General features: G+C 42.0%; 1 protein-coding gene across 1 annotated transcript in view; it reads left to right on the top strand.

Annotated features, from left to right (window-relative positions):
• Positions 1 to 335: 335 nt before the first annotated feature.
• The window catches only part of LOC132080169 (protocadherin-9-like), a 228,337-nt gene continuing 212,459 nt past the window's right edge, over positions 336 to 16,213 (top strand). Inside the window, exons 1-2 of the mRNA XM_059483198.1 lie at positions 336 to 362; positions 1,286 to 1,357. Coding sequence (XP_059339181.1) covers positions 336 to 362; positions 1,286 to 1,357 — 99 coding nt within the window. The remainder of the gene's footprint in view (positions 363 to 1,285; positions 1,358 to 16,213) is intronic.

Below are 16,213 nucleotides of genomic sequence, written 5' to 3'. Positions count from 1 at the left end.
TTCAAGAATGAATCATATTCCATTGCTACCCCAAAATACAAAATAACAAAAAATGGGAGAAATTATTGTTTGTAATCTATCATTACAGGCAATCCAAGCTGCCAAAACACAATTGCCATTTAATAAGGTGGTTTTTTGAAAGAAGCCCTGTGAATGCTCCATGCAAACTGAAGTTGCCCCCAAATTCTGTGTTTAAAAAACAATGCTTCCTTTTAAGCAGCTATATATTGGTGTAAAAGACAAAAAATTCAATGGCACCTCCTTTTTTTTTGTCAGTCTTTGCAGTCTCCAAGGGCATTTAGTGGGACCTGGATAATGTGATATTTGTATTAGATATGGTCAAAGGGATTGTCATTAGAGATGTATTTTAGGAGGAGGAAAACCTTGGTGCTGCTTAAAAGTATTTCAGCAGAAGATATTTTCTTTAGTCTTGTTTCTGTTTTATGACAGAAGAAAAATTTAGGGAGAAAGAAAATGAGAGACTTGTATCCTTCACAACAGTGTGAGAAATTCCCTCACTGGAAGCACATATGGAGAAAATTAAAAGGTGCCAACATCCTGCTCAATGCTCAGGCCCAGTGACCAAAATCTACCAATGCATTTATTATTGCAGTAATTAGATGTTAATAAAGAATTGCAGGATGTTTTGGTATTGTAAAAAAAGGAAGTGTGAAGGATCAGAGTCTTTGAAGACCATTTTAATTTATTATATTAAATGACTTTTGGTTTGGGGTGGTTGTTCGTAGAACATTCCAAGTGGTGGGAAGCCAAGGAGACAGAAAACCTTTAACTGCTCTGTCTCCTGGCTCCTGCTCTGAGGATTAAGGAAAGACAAGGGCTCTCACCTGAAAATATGGCTCCACATCCAAATAATTCAGCCTTAAAAAGTGTTTCCCATAAATTCCTTTTTGGATTCATCTATTGAAGTTACAGTGAGTATAACACAGCCTGGGCAGAAAACAGGGGAGAAACCAGAGTTGAGTTCCCTCTGAATTTCTGCTTCTGAGCCTTACTCTGGTGGCAAATAATTTCATATTTTCAGCTGAATTTTTTACCTGTATGCACAGATGAAGGTGTATACCCCCACACCTTCAAAGATACAGCAACTCTATAAAGTTATTTAGCTGGTGGAAAAATAAAAAGTTACTTACAGCCTACACCAAATATGTGCATTGATGCATTGATACATTATTGTATGGAATTTGTACCTGTTTTATTCCCTCAAGGGATATTAATGCTGAATGCTGACTGAACATATCACTGACATCTTTTTCTCTCCCAAAAGCACACGAAAGAAGTGGGAAGGCCACAAACTCCTTTGAAAGAAACTACCTTGGAGCCCTGGACTCAGCCACAGGTAGGCTGGAACAACTTTTCTGATCACTTCTTGTCTGTAGTGCTGGTTTCTATAAGTATTTATGGACATAATCTGCAAAAAAAGTTGCAAAAAGTTGTTCTGTGGTTCTTCTATCACATGTCAAAATGGTTTGTTTTGGTTTTTGGCTGCCCAGACTACTGGTGGTCCCCTTTAAGTTCTTTTTAAGGGAGGAATGCCAGCCTTATCTTGCCTTCAACTTGTGCTTAAAAAAAATTGCAGAACTTGACAAAACAAAATTACTTTGATGGTTTTATTGGTGTGCCAATAAACTGTGAGCATCTGGTATAGAAATGAAATGGTGAATGTTTGTTATTTTGGGAGGGAGGTTTGAGACATCAGCCTTTTGCTTCATGAGGACTTAACCGAGAATGAAACAATAATTAACCATGCAAAAAGTAATAAAGAAACATGGATATAAATATGCAATCTTTCTTAACGCAGAATGGGTATGAATATTTTGGTGTTCGTAGTTACTTGAAAAAATGTTTATTGTAAATGTTTTATGTGGAGGATTTCAGAGCCCTTTTTGCTGTTTATTCCCTGCGTATCACTGTACTGCACATGTGGCTTCAGAGGTGATGTGAGGGAAGGAAAGAAGCGGTGAGATGTGAAACCCTGGAAGTTAAGTTTTTTTCCAGAGGTTCTGCTCCCAAAGCTTGTGGCAAATACAGTGCAGGGATTGAGAAGCAGAAGTGAGAAAGCCCTCACAGCTCTGCTCACGCCTGAGTGCATTTCCCCTTAGCAGGTGCAGCGCTGGCTGTGCAGGCTCCACAGGACAGTCTGTAGAGCTGGCTAAAATATAGAAACTCTCAGCTGATAAACCCAGCTGCGTGCTGTTCATGTTTGTGCATGCACAGAGGAGATTTCTGTCCGTAAACCTGCAAGCCTCGTGCTGCAGGGCAGTCCCTGAGCTGCTGCTCCCCAAGGATTTCCCCTTGTCCCAGTTCAGGGTGTGCTGCTCCCAGCCCTGCATGGCCAAACCCCCCAAACCCTCCATGCAGGCAGCTGCTAATCACAGCAATTAAACCCCATCGACCTGAGTCTGCAATCAATGATGTTTATGTGCAGTCCTGCGGGGCTTGCAGTGCTCCTCAGCTAGCAGCAGGCATTAACCCTTCATGTGCTGGGACAACCTGCAGGGATGGAGCATTGATGGCTCCTCCTGTTCCTCTCCTGCAGCATTTCCTCACCAGGAGCTTGGGTTGGGGCTGTGTTTGGCTTCTTGGAGAGCATTTTGGCCTCCGAGTTGAGAGAGGAGCTGTTGAAGCAGCTTGATGCTGTGATTGTCGTTTACGCATTTACGATTGTCGTTTACGCATTTACGATTGTCACACGCGCTGGTGTGTGAACGTGGGTGACACAGGTGAATTTTGCAGCCACTTCTCCTTGGTGCTTTGTGTGACTTGTTGCCAGCAGTCCTGCCGAGGAAATATTCTGTTGCACTGTCCCAGTGTTGATGGGAATCCTCGTTCTTGCTGGAACAACAACAGACCATCACCGTGTTGTTCGATTGCTATCGAAATCTGCATTTAATTAATAACCACAAAGGTAAAAATTCACAAAATATTTTCATCATTCCTATTTATTTTTCATTTTAAAAGATAGTCTGTTTTCTAAAACAAATACATACAAAGAAACTAATGCTAACATTCTTTTCTTGTTTCTTGGAGAGAAGAAATGTAATCAACAAAATCAAAAACTGCTGGAGCCATTATTGTAGCAGAAAATTGAATTAGTTGATAATTCTTTCATGGATGTAATTCTGGCCACTGCAAATCCCTCCTTAGGTATTTTGTAAAAAGTGAGTAAAAATTCATGGCATGGATAAAAGCTTTGTCTATTTTATGAGCAACAGGCAAATGATCCAAATGGTGCTCATAAAGCAAATGGTTCCCAGCTCTAAAAGGAGGAGAAATGTATTTAAAAGCTGCTGGAATGAACCAGAGCAAAGCCAATTCCTCAGTACAAAAAGGTGTAACTTCCACGGGAGTTTGAGTCCCCCCAAACCACACACAAGGGAGAGTCTCGCTACTTGTGCCTATTTAATAACAACAATAGAAAATCATTTGGTGTGCTCGGGCTGCTGTGGGACGAGCTCTGCCAGCAGAGAGGGAATGGAGCAGCCCCAGAGCAGGGTCTGTGTGCGGGGCCAAGGGGCAGCGAGGCAGAAGGAGCCACATCTGGGCCCTGCCAGCAGCAGGGAGAAGCTGGTGCCCATGAGCAGCAGGGCAATTTCACACAGAGCTTACAGGCTGGGCAAACGAGGATTTGGGGTTTGTGCTGCCCTGGCTCCTGCTCGCCTTATTTGCTCAAGGTTGGATCCTGGAAGCAGCCAGGTTTTGCTGGGAATTTTGAAACAGCTCTGCAATTAGACAAGAAAAGAGCTGCGGTGCTTCGTCAGGCTCGTTTCTCCTTCTGTGTGGTGGGGCTTTTGTTCTTGGTTTTACAATTGTGATTTTTAGGGGTTTTGGCTGTGCTTGATTAAGTTCACAGAGCAGAATGACATTGACGTTGTGGGAATGCTTTTTTCATGGCCGTGGCTTTTAACTTGTAGTTTTCTGCATCTTTTTTGTGTGAGCTCAGTGAATGGAAACTGATGTTCCTGCCTGGAAAATAAAGTACGAGAGACTTGTTCCGATAAATTTGGGACAAGACCTTTGCAGATAAGGAACACGTGTGGGAGTAGTTGCCCAAATAGACTTGTCATTGGTTTACAAGCTTTATTTAAATGCTAAATACCATGTATTCCTGTGGTTGTGTTTTTTGCTGCTTTGCCTGATTAAACATTTAGCTGATAAACCCTGTCAAGGCTGTTCAGAGCTGCTGTGGTTAAGATTATGTATTTGTAGCCTCTAAATTTACAGTCCATTATAGGCAGAACAATTTAAAATCAAAGTAATCTGTGATTGTTTAAATTTCTGAGGTTGCTGCTGCTGAATTTTGTGTGGCAGTGACATGAAATAATGTTGGTCACCATGGTTCTGAACCAGAAACAAATTGTTTCTCCCAGCCTTTGGCAAGGTGGGATTGGTCTCGGGAAACAACTGCCTGGATGAGAGGAAATGGCCTCAAGGTTTGCCAAGGTTTAGATGAGATGGCAAAAAAGGAAAAATTCTTCACTGAAAACTGGAATTAGGCAGCCCAGGGAGATGTGGGATCACCAGGTCTTCTCCAGCCCTAAAGCCTCCAGAATTCTGTCGTTACTGGGAAGATGATTCTAGAAAGAGACAACAGGGATTTACCATTTTCTTCTTGAAAAGGAACAATGCTCAAGTTTAAACTGCAGTAGTGGCAAACAGCGAGGTTTGCCAGCATGACAGGTACAACAAAACTCCCACTCTTCCGTTGCAGAATATTTCTGATTTAATTTCTTTTTGGTGACTCCTACATCACTGTCTATAATGTGTGTTTCTGAAATACTGCATTCAAGTGGTGCCTAGAGGTGTTCAACAGGATAAAATGTGAGAAGGTGATGGTAGTGCTGCAGCTTTTTTTGTTTATTAATTGTAAGAACTCCAAGTGCTTTTAGTCACTGAAGATAATGGCTAAAAAGTCAGGATATAGCTGCATTAATCTTCCTGGCCAAATGTAGCATAATTACATTAATGAGCATGTTAATTTATCCCCTCTTCTCATGCTTTTCCTCCTTCACTGCTCACTGTCAGTGGAACCTGAGACAGTGATGGCCCTCAGAGCTCTCAGGGGTGGTGAACATCTGAGGATGATGATGTCCAATAAATGATGTGTGTTCAAATAAACCACATCTCACACCAACAAGGCTTCATTACCACCTGCTGGAGAGGTGGGGTATTCCACAGCACTGGGCATCACAACAAGATCCACCCAAATCCAGCCATTTGCGTCTCAAAAAGAGGATTCTTCTGAATCTATAGTTTCATTTTCTCTTTATTTGTGTGCAGAACACAGTCCTTTTTTTTTTTCTTTTTTTTTTTTTTAGCAAAATTGCTTTTTCTGGAAAGGCAAAGCCACTCGCTCAAATCTAATTACAAATGATAGAGTGTAGGGTTAGTTTTTTTTTTTTTTGCTCAATTTTAAAGAATCACTTTATAATCTTAGAATAGTGGATACAACATCACTAATCCAATATTTTAGCAGTAAATACGTTTGATGATGGGAATTGCTACACTAATCTTATATCCCTCCATAGTATAGTTAGGAAATCCACAGGGGGTTTTACTAATCAGTTTTTGTAGAGTAAATCAAGTCATGTAATTCTGGTTGCCTCCAAATGCCCAGCGATGCAGGCACAGCCATGTGCAGCACTTTGTGTTCTTTTCATTGCCTTGGAGCCCTAATCTGCAGCCAGGCTCTCCCCTGAGCATTTCTGGACCTTCTGACAGAGATGTCTTATTAGGAGAGCTGGCAATTCACCTTGTTCCCCTCAGCTCCTGCTCACAGGCAAAAAGATGCCAGTAATAAATATAATCCAACCACGTTTGCTGCTCTGCTTCTGATAAATATGCTTGAAGGTACTTATTTAGGCGCTCACTTTATTGACAAGTGAGATATATTGCAATATGGCCTGTGGTTTGATCTTGGCTTTGAAAATATTCAAAATTAAAATAGGTTGTTTGTTGTTTTTTCTTAATTATAAAAAGAGTGTTTTAAATTAGGAACAAATATTAGCAACTGTAGTTAAATATCTGAAGAGAAGCAATTAATAAGAATTCAATGCATATTTTGTTCCCACAGTTCATGAGTATTGAATTATTGTTCATGGAGTCCTGGTGTGCTCTGTTTGCTTAAGTCACAGCTTGAGCCTTTAGGACTCAAAACCAGTCAAAGTCAGAATGAAAACAAAGCTTTTATCCTGGTTTGGTGTCTTCAATAGAAACTATCTACCTAAACAGATTTATACAGTCTATTCACACCCAGGTTATATTCAGTATTTAGAATCTGTGTGCTCAAAATATTCCTAGTTTGTTTGGTGCCTTAGTAAATTCAAATATTCCTTGAATATATTTCTTATGTAATGGAGCTTCAGTTTTAATCCTGAGTGCTAACACAAACCCTTGGTAAAATTATAAAAAACCTAAACAAGTAAAAAAAGACCAGATCAGCGCAGAAGATATGGGGATTAAAAATGAAATTAGGATTGCCTATATAAATTTCTGAACTATTTTTGAGCAGTCTTAAAACCTGGTGCTTGATCTCTTGTAATGGAGGCCTCCCAAGCTTGAAGCCAATGGAAGCAGAGAGTTGTCCTGATGTGATTTGAGTATCTGCAGGAACAAAATAACATTTTATTGAGAAACTGAAGAGAAAAGAAAATGCACTAATTATCCCTGACATCCTGAACAAATAATGCATCCAGAAATCAGGGCACAGTTCTGGAAGGTGACTCTGAAAAGGCAGTTTATGGAGTGGAAAGGGGCATTAACAAATTCTTGTCTATTGATAGCTTCCCCTGGTTCCAGTTAATGTGGAATAGAACACCACCAACTTGCCACATATAAACCAGTATATCAGCCTGTAGTAGGCCACTGGGAGTATTCAACTGTAAAATAAAAAAAGTAATTACAAGATGTTTGCAAATAAAATCTTAATTCTAATTAAATCAAGACTTACTCCGCAGCGGAGCAGGGATGCTGAGGCTACCTGGCCACAGGCAGAACTCTATTTGTATTAACCTGGCAGCTTTCAGACAGACTTTACTATGTGTAAAATCATTTTTTCAAGATCCTGATTTGCCATAGTGCATGGCAGTGGAGGTTAGTCTCTGTGTAGCTGAAAAGTCACTCAGAGAAAATAAGGACAAAAGGAAGCAGCTCTCAGAGCTGTGAGCACTGAATTTACTATTGATTTCAGCAGGGGAGACTATTACAAAAGCAGAATATAATTCCCATTTCATTTAAGTTTAGCTGTCTGTTTTCCAGACTGGGTTGTGATTCCATGATATAAAGCCTCTCAATTTGGGCCAACGTAGAGTTCTCTCCTGAGCTAATTAAAAGCAGGGAGGGCTCCCCAGACAGTTCCCACTGAGCTCATGGGGCTGGATGTGCTGTCACACTGCTCCCTGCGCTCCCACAGCCCAAACATCCCAACTGCTCACGGGGAAATCAGCCTGTAGCAAAGGCTCCAGGTCCTCCTTGAGGTATTTAAATCCTTTCTGAGTCATTTGCCTTGTTCAACGTCTCTTCCCTTTCTGTCTGTGACGTCGTCTGCCTAATTCCTTTGGCTCTCACTGTTAAATCTTTTCTTTCCTCTTGCTTCTGACACGTCAGGGCTGCTGTTACAGACTCAGAGGGGCAGAGAGGAGAGGGCTGGTAGGAAAAGCAGGGAGCTCAGCTGTAGTGTGACAGTGTTCACAGGGGTTCTTGGATGAGGGAAGAGACGAGAATGTTGACTCAGTGTTCAGAAGGCTGATTTATTAGTTTAGGATATATCTATTACATTGTACCTAACTAAGAAGAATAGAAGGAAAGGTTTCTCTCAGGAGGCTAGGTAAGAATAGAATGGAATGCTTAACAAAGGTCTGTGGCTCGGACAGAGAGAGAGCAGCAGCTCTGCCGTGAGTGGTCACTAAAACCAAACATCCACCCGAGACCAATCCCAGATGCACCTGTTGCACTCCACAGCAGCAGATAACCATTGTTTGCATTTTGTTCCCGAGGCCTCAGCTCCTCAGAAGGGAAAAAATCCTAAGAAAAGATTTTCATGAGAAGATTTTCACAAATAGATGTCTGCGACACTGTAGAGCATCACCTGGCTCCCAGCCCAGGGCAAACAGGGTAACCCCAGTGCAAACAGGGAACCCCAAAAAGCTGCCAGTGCCTTATCTGGGGCTGCAGGAGGGAGCTGGGCTGCTCAGAGCAGCCAGGGTACTTATCCTCCTCCTCACACTGAGCTGGGCACTCAGCAGTGAAGCAGTGTTTAAAAAGGGCAGGTAGGCAGCTCCTCCTTCATCTTTGGAGATGCACAAAGCCCGGTCAGAGTCTGGGTAAATCACCTGGGCCTGCTAACAGAGGATGTAGGTGAGCTCTGTGAGGTGCTCACTTATCCATGGGGATGCTCAGAATGGTTTTCCTTTTCCTTCACCTTTTGGCGAGGGAGCAGAGACATCCCTGTTATTTAGGAGAAAACTCCAAATATCAAAACCATTTAGTGCCACTGGACTGTAACTTAGTGCTGTGAGCCATGCTCAGCTTGCATAACTCTGCAAATTGGAAAAACAGAGGAGCTGGGATTGATGGAGGCGTCCCTTTTGTGGTGCCCACCTGGCTGTCACTGCAAGGGGAGGCAGGAGCTGTGCTCAGGACAGATCCACCCCCTTCACTGCCCCACCAGAGCAGGGATTTGTGCAGCTGGGAGGGACAGGAGAGGCTTGAAAAGCCCTTGGAAAGCATGAACATAACAAAATCCCTCTGCTGTTGTGCCTTAAATCTTAAAAATGGTATTGGCTTCCATGCAGATCTTAGCATGGAGTGTGTTTGAGGGAAAGCTTTTGGAAGTTTTGGGGTTTTACTCTTAGTTGATCTCCTGATGTTTTCCTTCCCACGCTGTTTGTAGGAAACTTGTAACCATCCTTTCCTGATGATGGTGTTTTTGGTTCGTTGTTTGGCTTTTTTTAAAGTAAACTTTTCCAATGTTTAGTAAGAACATTATTTCTTAATTCCTGATGAATTAGTGACACAAACTTTTCATTCTGGACAGCAAACGGAGCCATAAAATCTTGTCCCAGGCAATGTCAGGAGGAGGCACTGAGTGCCCTGTGAGCTCTTCACCTGCAGAGGTTCAGTCCAGCTGGGATTCTTTTAACACTGAATATTTCACTCTTTCTCACAAAGGATGGAGGCTGAAACCCAGTGGTGGGGACAAATTATTCATAAATGCTGTTAAAGCTCCCAATGCACAACCAAACTCTCTCTCACACCTCTTCAGTGTTGAAAAGAGATCTTGCTTGAATTTAGTTAACTGAAATGTGGGATTTCACCAGTCCATTAAGTTCTATGATTATTGTTTTGTGTCTTAGTGGGGATGTTGGCTCTGGGTTGCCAGGTTGCTCACCCTCTGAGGCAGCTCCTCATCTGCAAAATCATTGTTTTTCTTGAAGGATATTTTATGGTCTGATTAATTTTTTGGCTGAAAATTGCTGCACATAAAGCAGACACACTCCTGCTTGGTGCCCCAGTGCCTGTAAGGTAATGGGTATTTTGGACTCATTCAATCCCAAATGAGATTAACACCACTGCTCCCTCCATCTGCCTTTGAGAAAGAATCCAACTAATAACGAGGGGAGATTACCAGAGTCAGCACTTGCAGTGGGTTTTAGCTCCTGCAAGGAGACAGGGGCACTCCCAGAGGGTGCAGGTGCTGCTGTGCCACTCAGGGTGCCCATATTGGGTCTGTTTAGGGCAGTACTGCCCTTTAAAATGGACATTTCTCACTCCTCGGACCTCATGAGCTCACTGGGGCTCCTTGCTAAGATCTTATTGGTTTTCTTCACCTAGAAGGGATTTCAAAACAGAGAAATAGTGAAGAATAAACTGTGTTGTGGGGCCTTTTCCTTCTCTGACAGCTTTTGACTGCAGATTGAGATGCTGAGCTGGGAATGTCAGAATCCAGCCTGGCCACAAGGCTCCCCTACCTGTGTCCCCTCATCTTCATCCAGGGACACAGGTGTGGCCTCTCATAATTAGCTCAACAAATGAGATCTTGCTCCAGATCTCCTTTTTCCTTTGTGTTGTCCCATTTCAAATCTATAAATTCATACCTATGAATTTCGTATCTATAAAATCATTCTCTAAAGCAGTAGTTGATGTTTCAGGCCGTAGGAGTCCCAGCCACTGCTGTCCCTCTGTCACTGTCCAGCAGCACAAGTTTGTGCCACAGTTGGAGGTGAATTGCAGGGAGTCACAAAGAGATGGTGGCCTGGACTCCATTGCCTCTGAAATGGCATTTCCAGCCTCCATCCTGCCTGCTTGGAGCTGAAGGACACAGATGAACAGCAGACTCTATGGGCTAACCCAAAATAAGCTGAAAACAGATTTTCATAATTCAGTATTTGTCTTTTCTTAGGAAATGAAATGGTTTTGGTTGGTAGCTAACTCTGCCTTGAAGAAGGAAGGGAGGTTTTCAGCGTGCATCATCCTTTCTATGGATGAACTTCTCCATTTGGAGGGCTCCTTCTTCCATGCTGTTAAATGCAAACTGTTTTTTGCTGGAATTATACAAACTGGTTCTAATTGAGTTGTTGATGAAGCTAAATCAGGGGAAATGCAATTAGAAAAGGATGCCAGGCTCCAGCCAGTAGGTGTTGGTGCTGCAGATCAGCATCTGTAGTTTGGAAAATGACCAGCAAAACTTTCCATTTTGGCTTTGTTTTTAAATGCCTTCCCAAAAACCACAATTAATTGTTGTGCACTGTGCTGTTTTCCCAGCTCTAACAGATACTAGAAATTTCCCAGACTCAGAAAGGAATTAATGTTGCAAACAGCCTGACAGTGGTTGGTGTTTGCTGTAGAATTCATCATCCCTGGAAAGATGCATATTCTACTGCTTTGTTTGAAAATCCATAAATTTCCACAGCGCTTTGTAATGCCCTGAATTTCACTATATATCTGCAGTACAGATGGTGTAAACTACCAACAGAGGCAGAAATTGCACTTTGTTTTATTTGTCAGGCCCTCTCTTTGTGCTGCTGCTCTCCCTCAAGATTTTATTCTAAATTCCTCTGCACTCTTCATCTAAGACTCCTATAAATCCTCAGGTTGTCACCATTTGTGGAAACTTCCCCTGCCAGGGTGCCCACAGTCAGGCATTGCCATGGACAAGATGAGTTCTTGGTGCTTCTTTTAAGTTAAAGGTTTTCAGGGCAATGTCCTAATCTGAAGTGCTATTACCAGATTAATAAATTACTTATTACCAAAGAATTTTGCACTGTGGGGACATTTTCAGTTATCTGGTAATATTTTATATTTTATTCTCTGAATTCCTATAGTTATCTCCCTATGAGAAAACCTGATTTTTACAGTGATCCTCTGTCATGTACACGTTAAAATTTCCTCCCCCCCAAGTTTTATTTTAGGGATCATTTCACAGAATCTGCTAGGTTGGAGAAGATCTCTGTGCTCAGCAAGTCCGAGATCCATGAAATCTTTGCCATCACAGTGGATTCTGGTGTTTTTTCTGTGCAGATTTGGTTTCCTGTTGAGCAGCAGGGGAGGGGGTGCATGAGGCACTCAGTGAGAACAAAGCTCTTGGCTCTTTTCAATTCCAATTGTTTTTCCTTTAGCTGCTTCCATACCTGTGCCCATCGCACAGATCTCTGCCTATTCAAGTGAAAGTGAGGATTCTTTATGATCTGTTCCATTCTTTCTATTTCAGAACTCACAAGTGTTGTTGAGATGGAAACATCTGAACTTTTTTACTTTTTGGTGAGGAGCAGCAGTGAGAGGGAAGATCTTTCCTGGCTTTCTCTTTTCAGAGCACAGCTAAAGTGCCCAGCTTCTGGGCTTGGCAGCTTTACAGCAACTTGATAAAATAAAAATAATCGTGCCATCACTATTTTATCTCCCTCCTTTCAGATGTGCTTCCTTCAGAATCGCTTCTCCCTTTCATATTTGTGGCTCTGTGCTCAGCAGCGTGGCAGGCTGTTCACAAGCTCTGCCAAGCTGAGCATTTGAGAGAAAGTAAACAACTCAGTTGGAAACAAGGATAGCAAGAGTTGTGGGGACTCTAAGAAGCAGAGATATGCTGCTGTATTATACAGGAGTTCACTTAATGGAAAAATGCTGTTTTCCCCTTGCAAGGAATGAATTTCTCTTAGTGGCCATTGTGAAATAAGCCAGCCGTGCCCAGGGCTCTGTGCAGGCAGCTTCAATATCAAGTGCTTTTGTAGCACTCATCCTGATTGAGGGGGAAAAAAGGATTTTTTTTCCTTCAGTTAGAAGATAAAACAATATTTATAAAGAATAAAGGCACGTGATAGAACCGCCTAGAGAGAGCTGATAGAAGGGGCTGGGAAATTCCCAAGGGAGCTGCAAGGTGGGCAGTAATTGAAGGAGCCTTTTCCTTTATGTAAGAAAGTTTTTCCTCACATATTCCACAAATATTATTTTACTTGCAAGTGGTATTTATTCTGTCGGCTACAAATCCATTAGTGCTGCTTTACTCTGGCAGATTTTAGTTTTTTGCAAACAGGAGTGATTTAACTCAGCAGCTTCTCAAGTCATTTGTGTACCACTCCTATCCTCACCAAACAGCAGCGAGATGAAAGACAGCTCTTAATTATCTTCCTAGAGAGGAGGTGGGGCTTAAGCATTAGGAAACATCTTAAAAGCATTGTCTAGTGTTGTTTTCCTGAGGAATAAAGATGTTCCTTTTACAGCAACTTGATAAAATAAAGATAATTGTGATGCCATTGGAGGATTTCCCTCCTCCTGCCTCTTCTGAGCTGTTCCTATGCAGGCTCTGACTCTGTCTCCACAATCTGAGAGAGATGAAGCTCAGATTAGACCACAGAATTATTACTTTCTATTTTTAAGTTCATCCTCAGGTTTCTGAGGCCCTGAGACCTCTATATTAGTTTAAGGGACTGCAGGTAAATCATACTGTATGTTTTGCTGAATTAATTCAGCCCTATTGGAAGCATACCTCAGGTCTTCAGGGATCGGTTTTCACTGAAAAACCTTAACAGACATTTCTACCATTTTTTTCAGAGATATCTCCTTGCTTTAGAAACCCCAGGATGCGTCTGACACTGTACATTTCACAAAGTGCACATGACTTGCACTCAGATATCAGAATTATTGGAGAGCAGGGCTTAAATCGGTGTCTGTTAAACTCTACCAATTTTTTGGGCAGGAAAATTCCTGTCTCACTCTTGTATTGTCTTGAGAAATGACATTTTTAAATGGAGTGAGCCAGGTATATCTTAAGTATGTTGTCATAACTACCAAAACACTTACACAGGTCTTTGCTCAGTGATCTTCCTTTTCCAAATGAACCAAACTCCCTTGGAAGGCAGGGTGGGAAGGAGGGAGTGCAGAAGGAAGAGCACAGAGCAGCTTTTCTTGTGACGCTGTAGCAGAAACCTCTGTTGGCACATAGGAACATACAGAACAAAGAATGCAGCAGAAGACCAAACCAAAAGGGCTGCAGAAAATAAATGCTTCTGAATTAGTCTGTTTAGCCATGATTGATGCCTTGTCAACCTGCTGCACCTAAAAGCTAAGTACATGGGTTGGAGAGGGGGGGAAAAAAAGCCAATTGAAGAAAATCAATCATTGGGGTGTAGGCTATTAAATGCTGACAAGTTGTAAAGGCTGGTTATACTGCTCTAAAACTTTGGGGGATAGCAAAAACACCTTTGAGTAAACTTAGGCTCTTTAAATCAAAAATGAAAGTTCCTTGTTTTTCTTCATGGCATGATATGTCAGGGGCCAGTATTCTCAGAGACTGTTACACAGTGTGAAATTACTGGTTTACTCAGTTCTTTATATTTCTGACCTTGAGATCTGGATCATTATAGTCGATGCCTCTGACAGAACTGCAGAGTTCAGAACAGGTTGAGGTTCTGTAACAATAAAAATCTGATTTATTTTTTTTAAGTTAAATAACAAGCAATAATGTTAAGGCAAAGTGGAAGTCAAGTAACTTATTAATTTCATTCTGTAGGGAGCAGTGCACAGAAAGGCCACTCAGCTTCTCCATAGTTTTTTTTCTTCTCCAGCCAAAGAATTTGCAACACAATTGCATGAAAATGCAAACCGAAGTCCTGAGGAGACAATGCTTCAGACTCCTTGGAATTGCTTTCTTGAAATAACAAAGCTTCCATTGATTTCTACTTCCCCAATATCTTTTAGACTGTAAGGTTTAAATTGTTTAAATTTCTATAGAGAAGAGGCAGAACACACAGGTTGTGTTAACAGCGTGCAGACCCAGGGCTCCAGTGGCCTGTCCCCTTGTTATTGATCTGGCCTGGATTATTTGGGGCTTCTGCCTCTTCCCAGGGGCTGAGGATCAGCACGGGCTGAGGGAGTGAAAAGGAGCTGGTGGCCAAATTTAACTGTGACAGCCCCGTGTCCTGTTGCCAGTGCCTAGGAATTGCACTACTTATGTTAGAATAAATTTTAGAATGGAGCCAGGGGTGCTGGGTGATGAGCAATAATCATCACTCAGAGGCTTCACTCACTGCATCTGCCAGGGAGAAACAGGGAAACAAAGAGCAAAACCCTGGGGTGTCTAACCCTGATGTCACTGTAGGACACGAAACAACACGAGCACACATTTTGCTGTTATCAAGGTAAGAAAGAGAAATTTATTTTCTGACTCCAACATTTATAGATTTCCAAGAGTGACAGTGGATTGGAGGGTGACAGTGCCACCTCTCCAATGACGCTGGACAAACCAGCAGCCCATCAGATTTCTCCTCCTCCATAAAGGAATGCAAAACAATGAGGCATTTACAGAAACTGTGTGAGCAAGTTTGTTACAAGAATATAAACATCAGAAAGCTTAGAAAATCTTAAAAAAATCAAGGCGACACCATGACTGGTGGTGAATTTTTCAGAAGGATGGTTTCACCTCCCTTGTAATTAGTGTCCTGTGCTGTTTTTGCTCTGAGCTGCAGTGCTGGGGTGTCGTGGCCATTCTGAGCCTTCGGTATTTGCTCTGGTGGCAAAGCAGCATCTCTGGGGTCCCCTGGGGAAACTGCTCTGGGTCCCCTCTAAGGCTCTTCTGGTCCTTGGCTCAGCTTTTACAAGGCAAGGGCAGGTGGGTGTAGAAAGTACTTGCTGAAATCATTACTCCAGTGTTCTTCTGAAAGTCCCTCTGGCAGGGTGTTTACCTCAGTTAGCCACGGTTTCCTGACACTAAGGAGAAATTGCCTCTGAATAAAAACCCGCTGGAAATGATCAATCCATCCATAGCAGCACAGAGCAAAATGTTGTATTTGTGTTATATGGCCTATTAGTGACTCCTGGGCATGGCTGCAGAGGAGCCAAGGCTCCTCTGTGCACTGGAAGGAGCTAAATATAAAACTGCTAATTAAGCCCAGACAAAATTAATTTTATGGCGTTTCCTACAGGTAACATGCCATGGCCGTGGCAGATTTTATGGAGAAATTAAGGGCAGATGAAGAAATGGCACTGCTGTTGTGCACCTGGTTTTCCTTGGAAACAAATAAAGCAGAATATTCAGTGGTGACCTTACCTGCATGGGGCAGAAGGGATTTTTGTAATGGTAGTTGTGGTTGTAAGGGTTTTCCAATTTAATTGTAGTTGCTGGTGAAGTTAGCAAGGAGGTGCAGAAATGCACCTTTTTTACCTTTCAGAGTCCATTAATTTCAGATCTTGTTAGTAAAGCTGAAGTTCAAAAGGCAAATCCAAGAGAGCAGCCCATGGCAGCAGGGCTGTGCTGGTATCCAGATATCCCTCCCTGAAATGTTGGTGTGTGGCACCCAAAAGGATTTACAATCCCTGTGTGTTGAATGGAACTTTAAAATTACTCTAAACCAAAGAATTTCTAAGTTTGTAATTGGATTTTTTGTTTGTTTGTTTTTCTTCTGTTAGTTGCCTGCTTGATGAAATTTTGTTTTCTTGTAGTAATTGTTGTTCAAGAAACCCAGATTAGATTTTCTTCTTATAATGACTTTGGAGATGCAGAAGAGTGAGGATACTCAAAACATTTCAGGCAGGCAAAGACAACTGGAACTCTAGAAACTCCTTAAATTTGCCCACAATTTTTAGTCTCTGTTCTTTAAATTCAGGGAACTGGAAAAGTTTAAGGACTTGTTTCACTGGTAAAATCTTTACTTTAAAATAGATCCTTGATGTCATGCATGAGATAAATCATAGCAGGGGTTGTTTTGAC

Source organism: Ammospiza nelsoni, chromosome 15, assembly GCF_027579445.1.
Source record: "Ammospiza nelsoni isolate bAmmNel1 chromosome 15, bAmmNel1.pri, whole genome shotgun sequence".
In the NCBI taxonomy this organism is placed as follows: domain Eukaryota; kingdom Metazoa; phylum Chordata; class Aves; order Passeriformes; family Passerellidae; genus Ammospiza; species Ammospiza nelsoni.
This window is presented reverse-complemented; position numbering and strand designations above follow the sequence as displayed.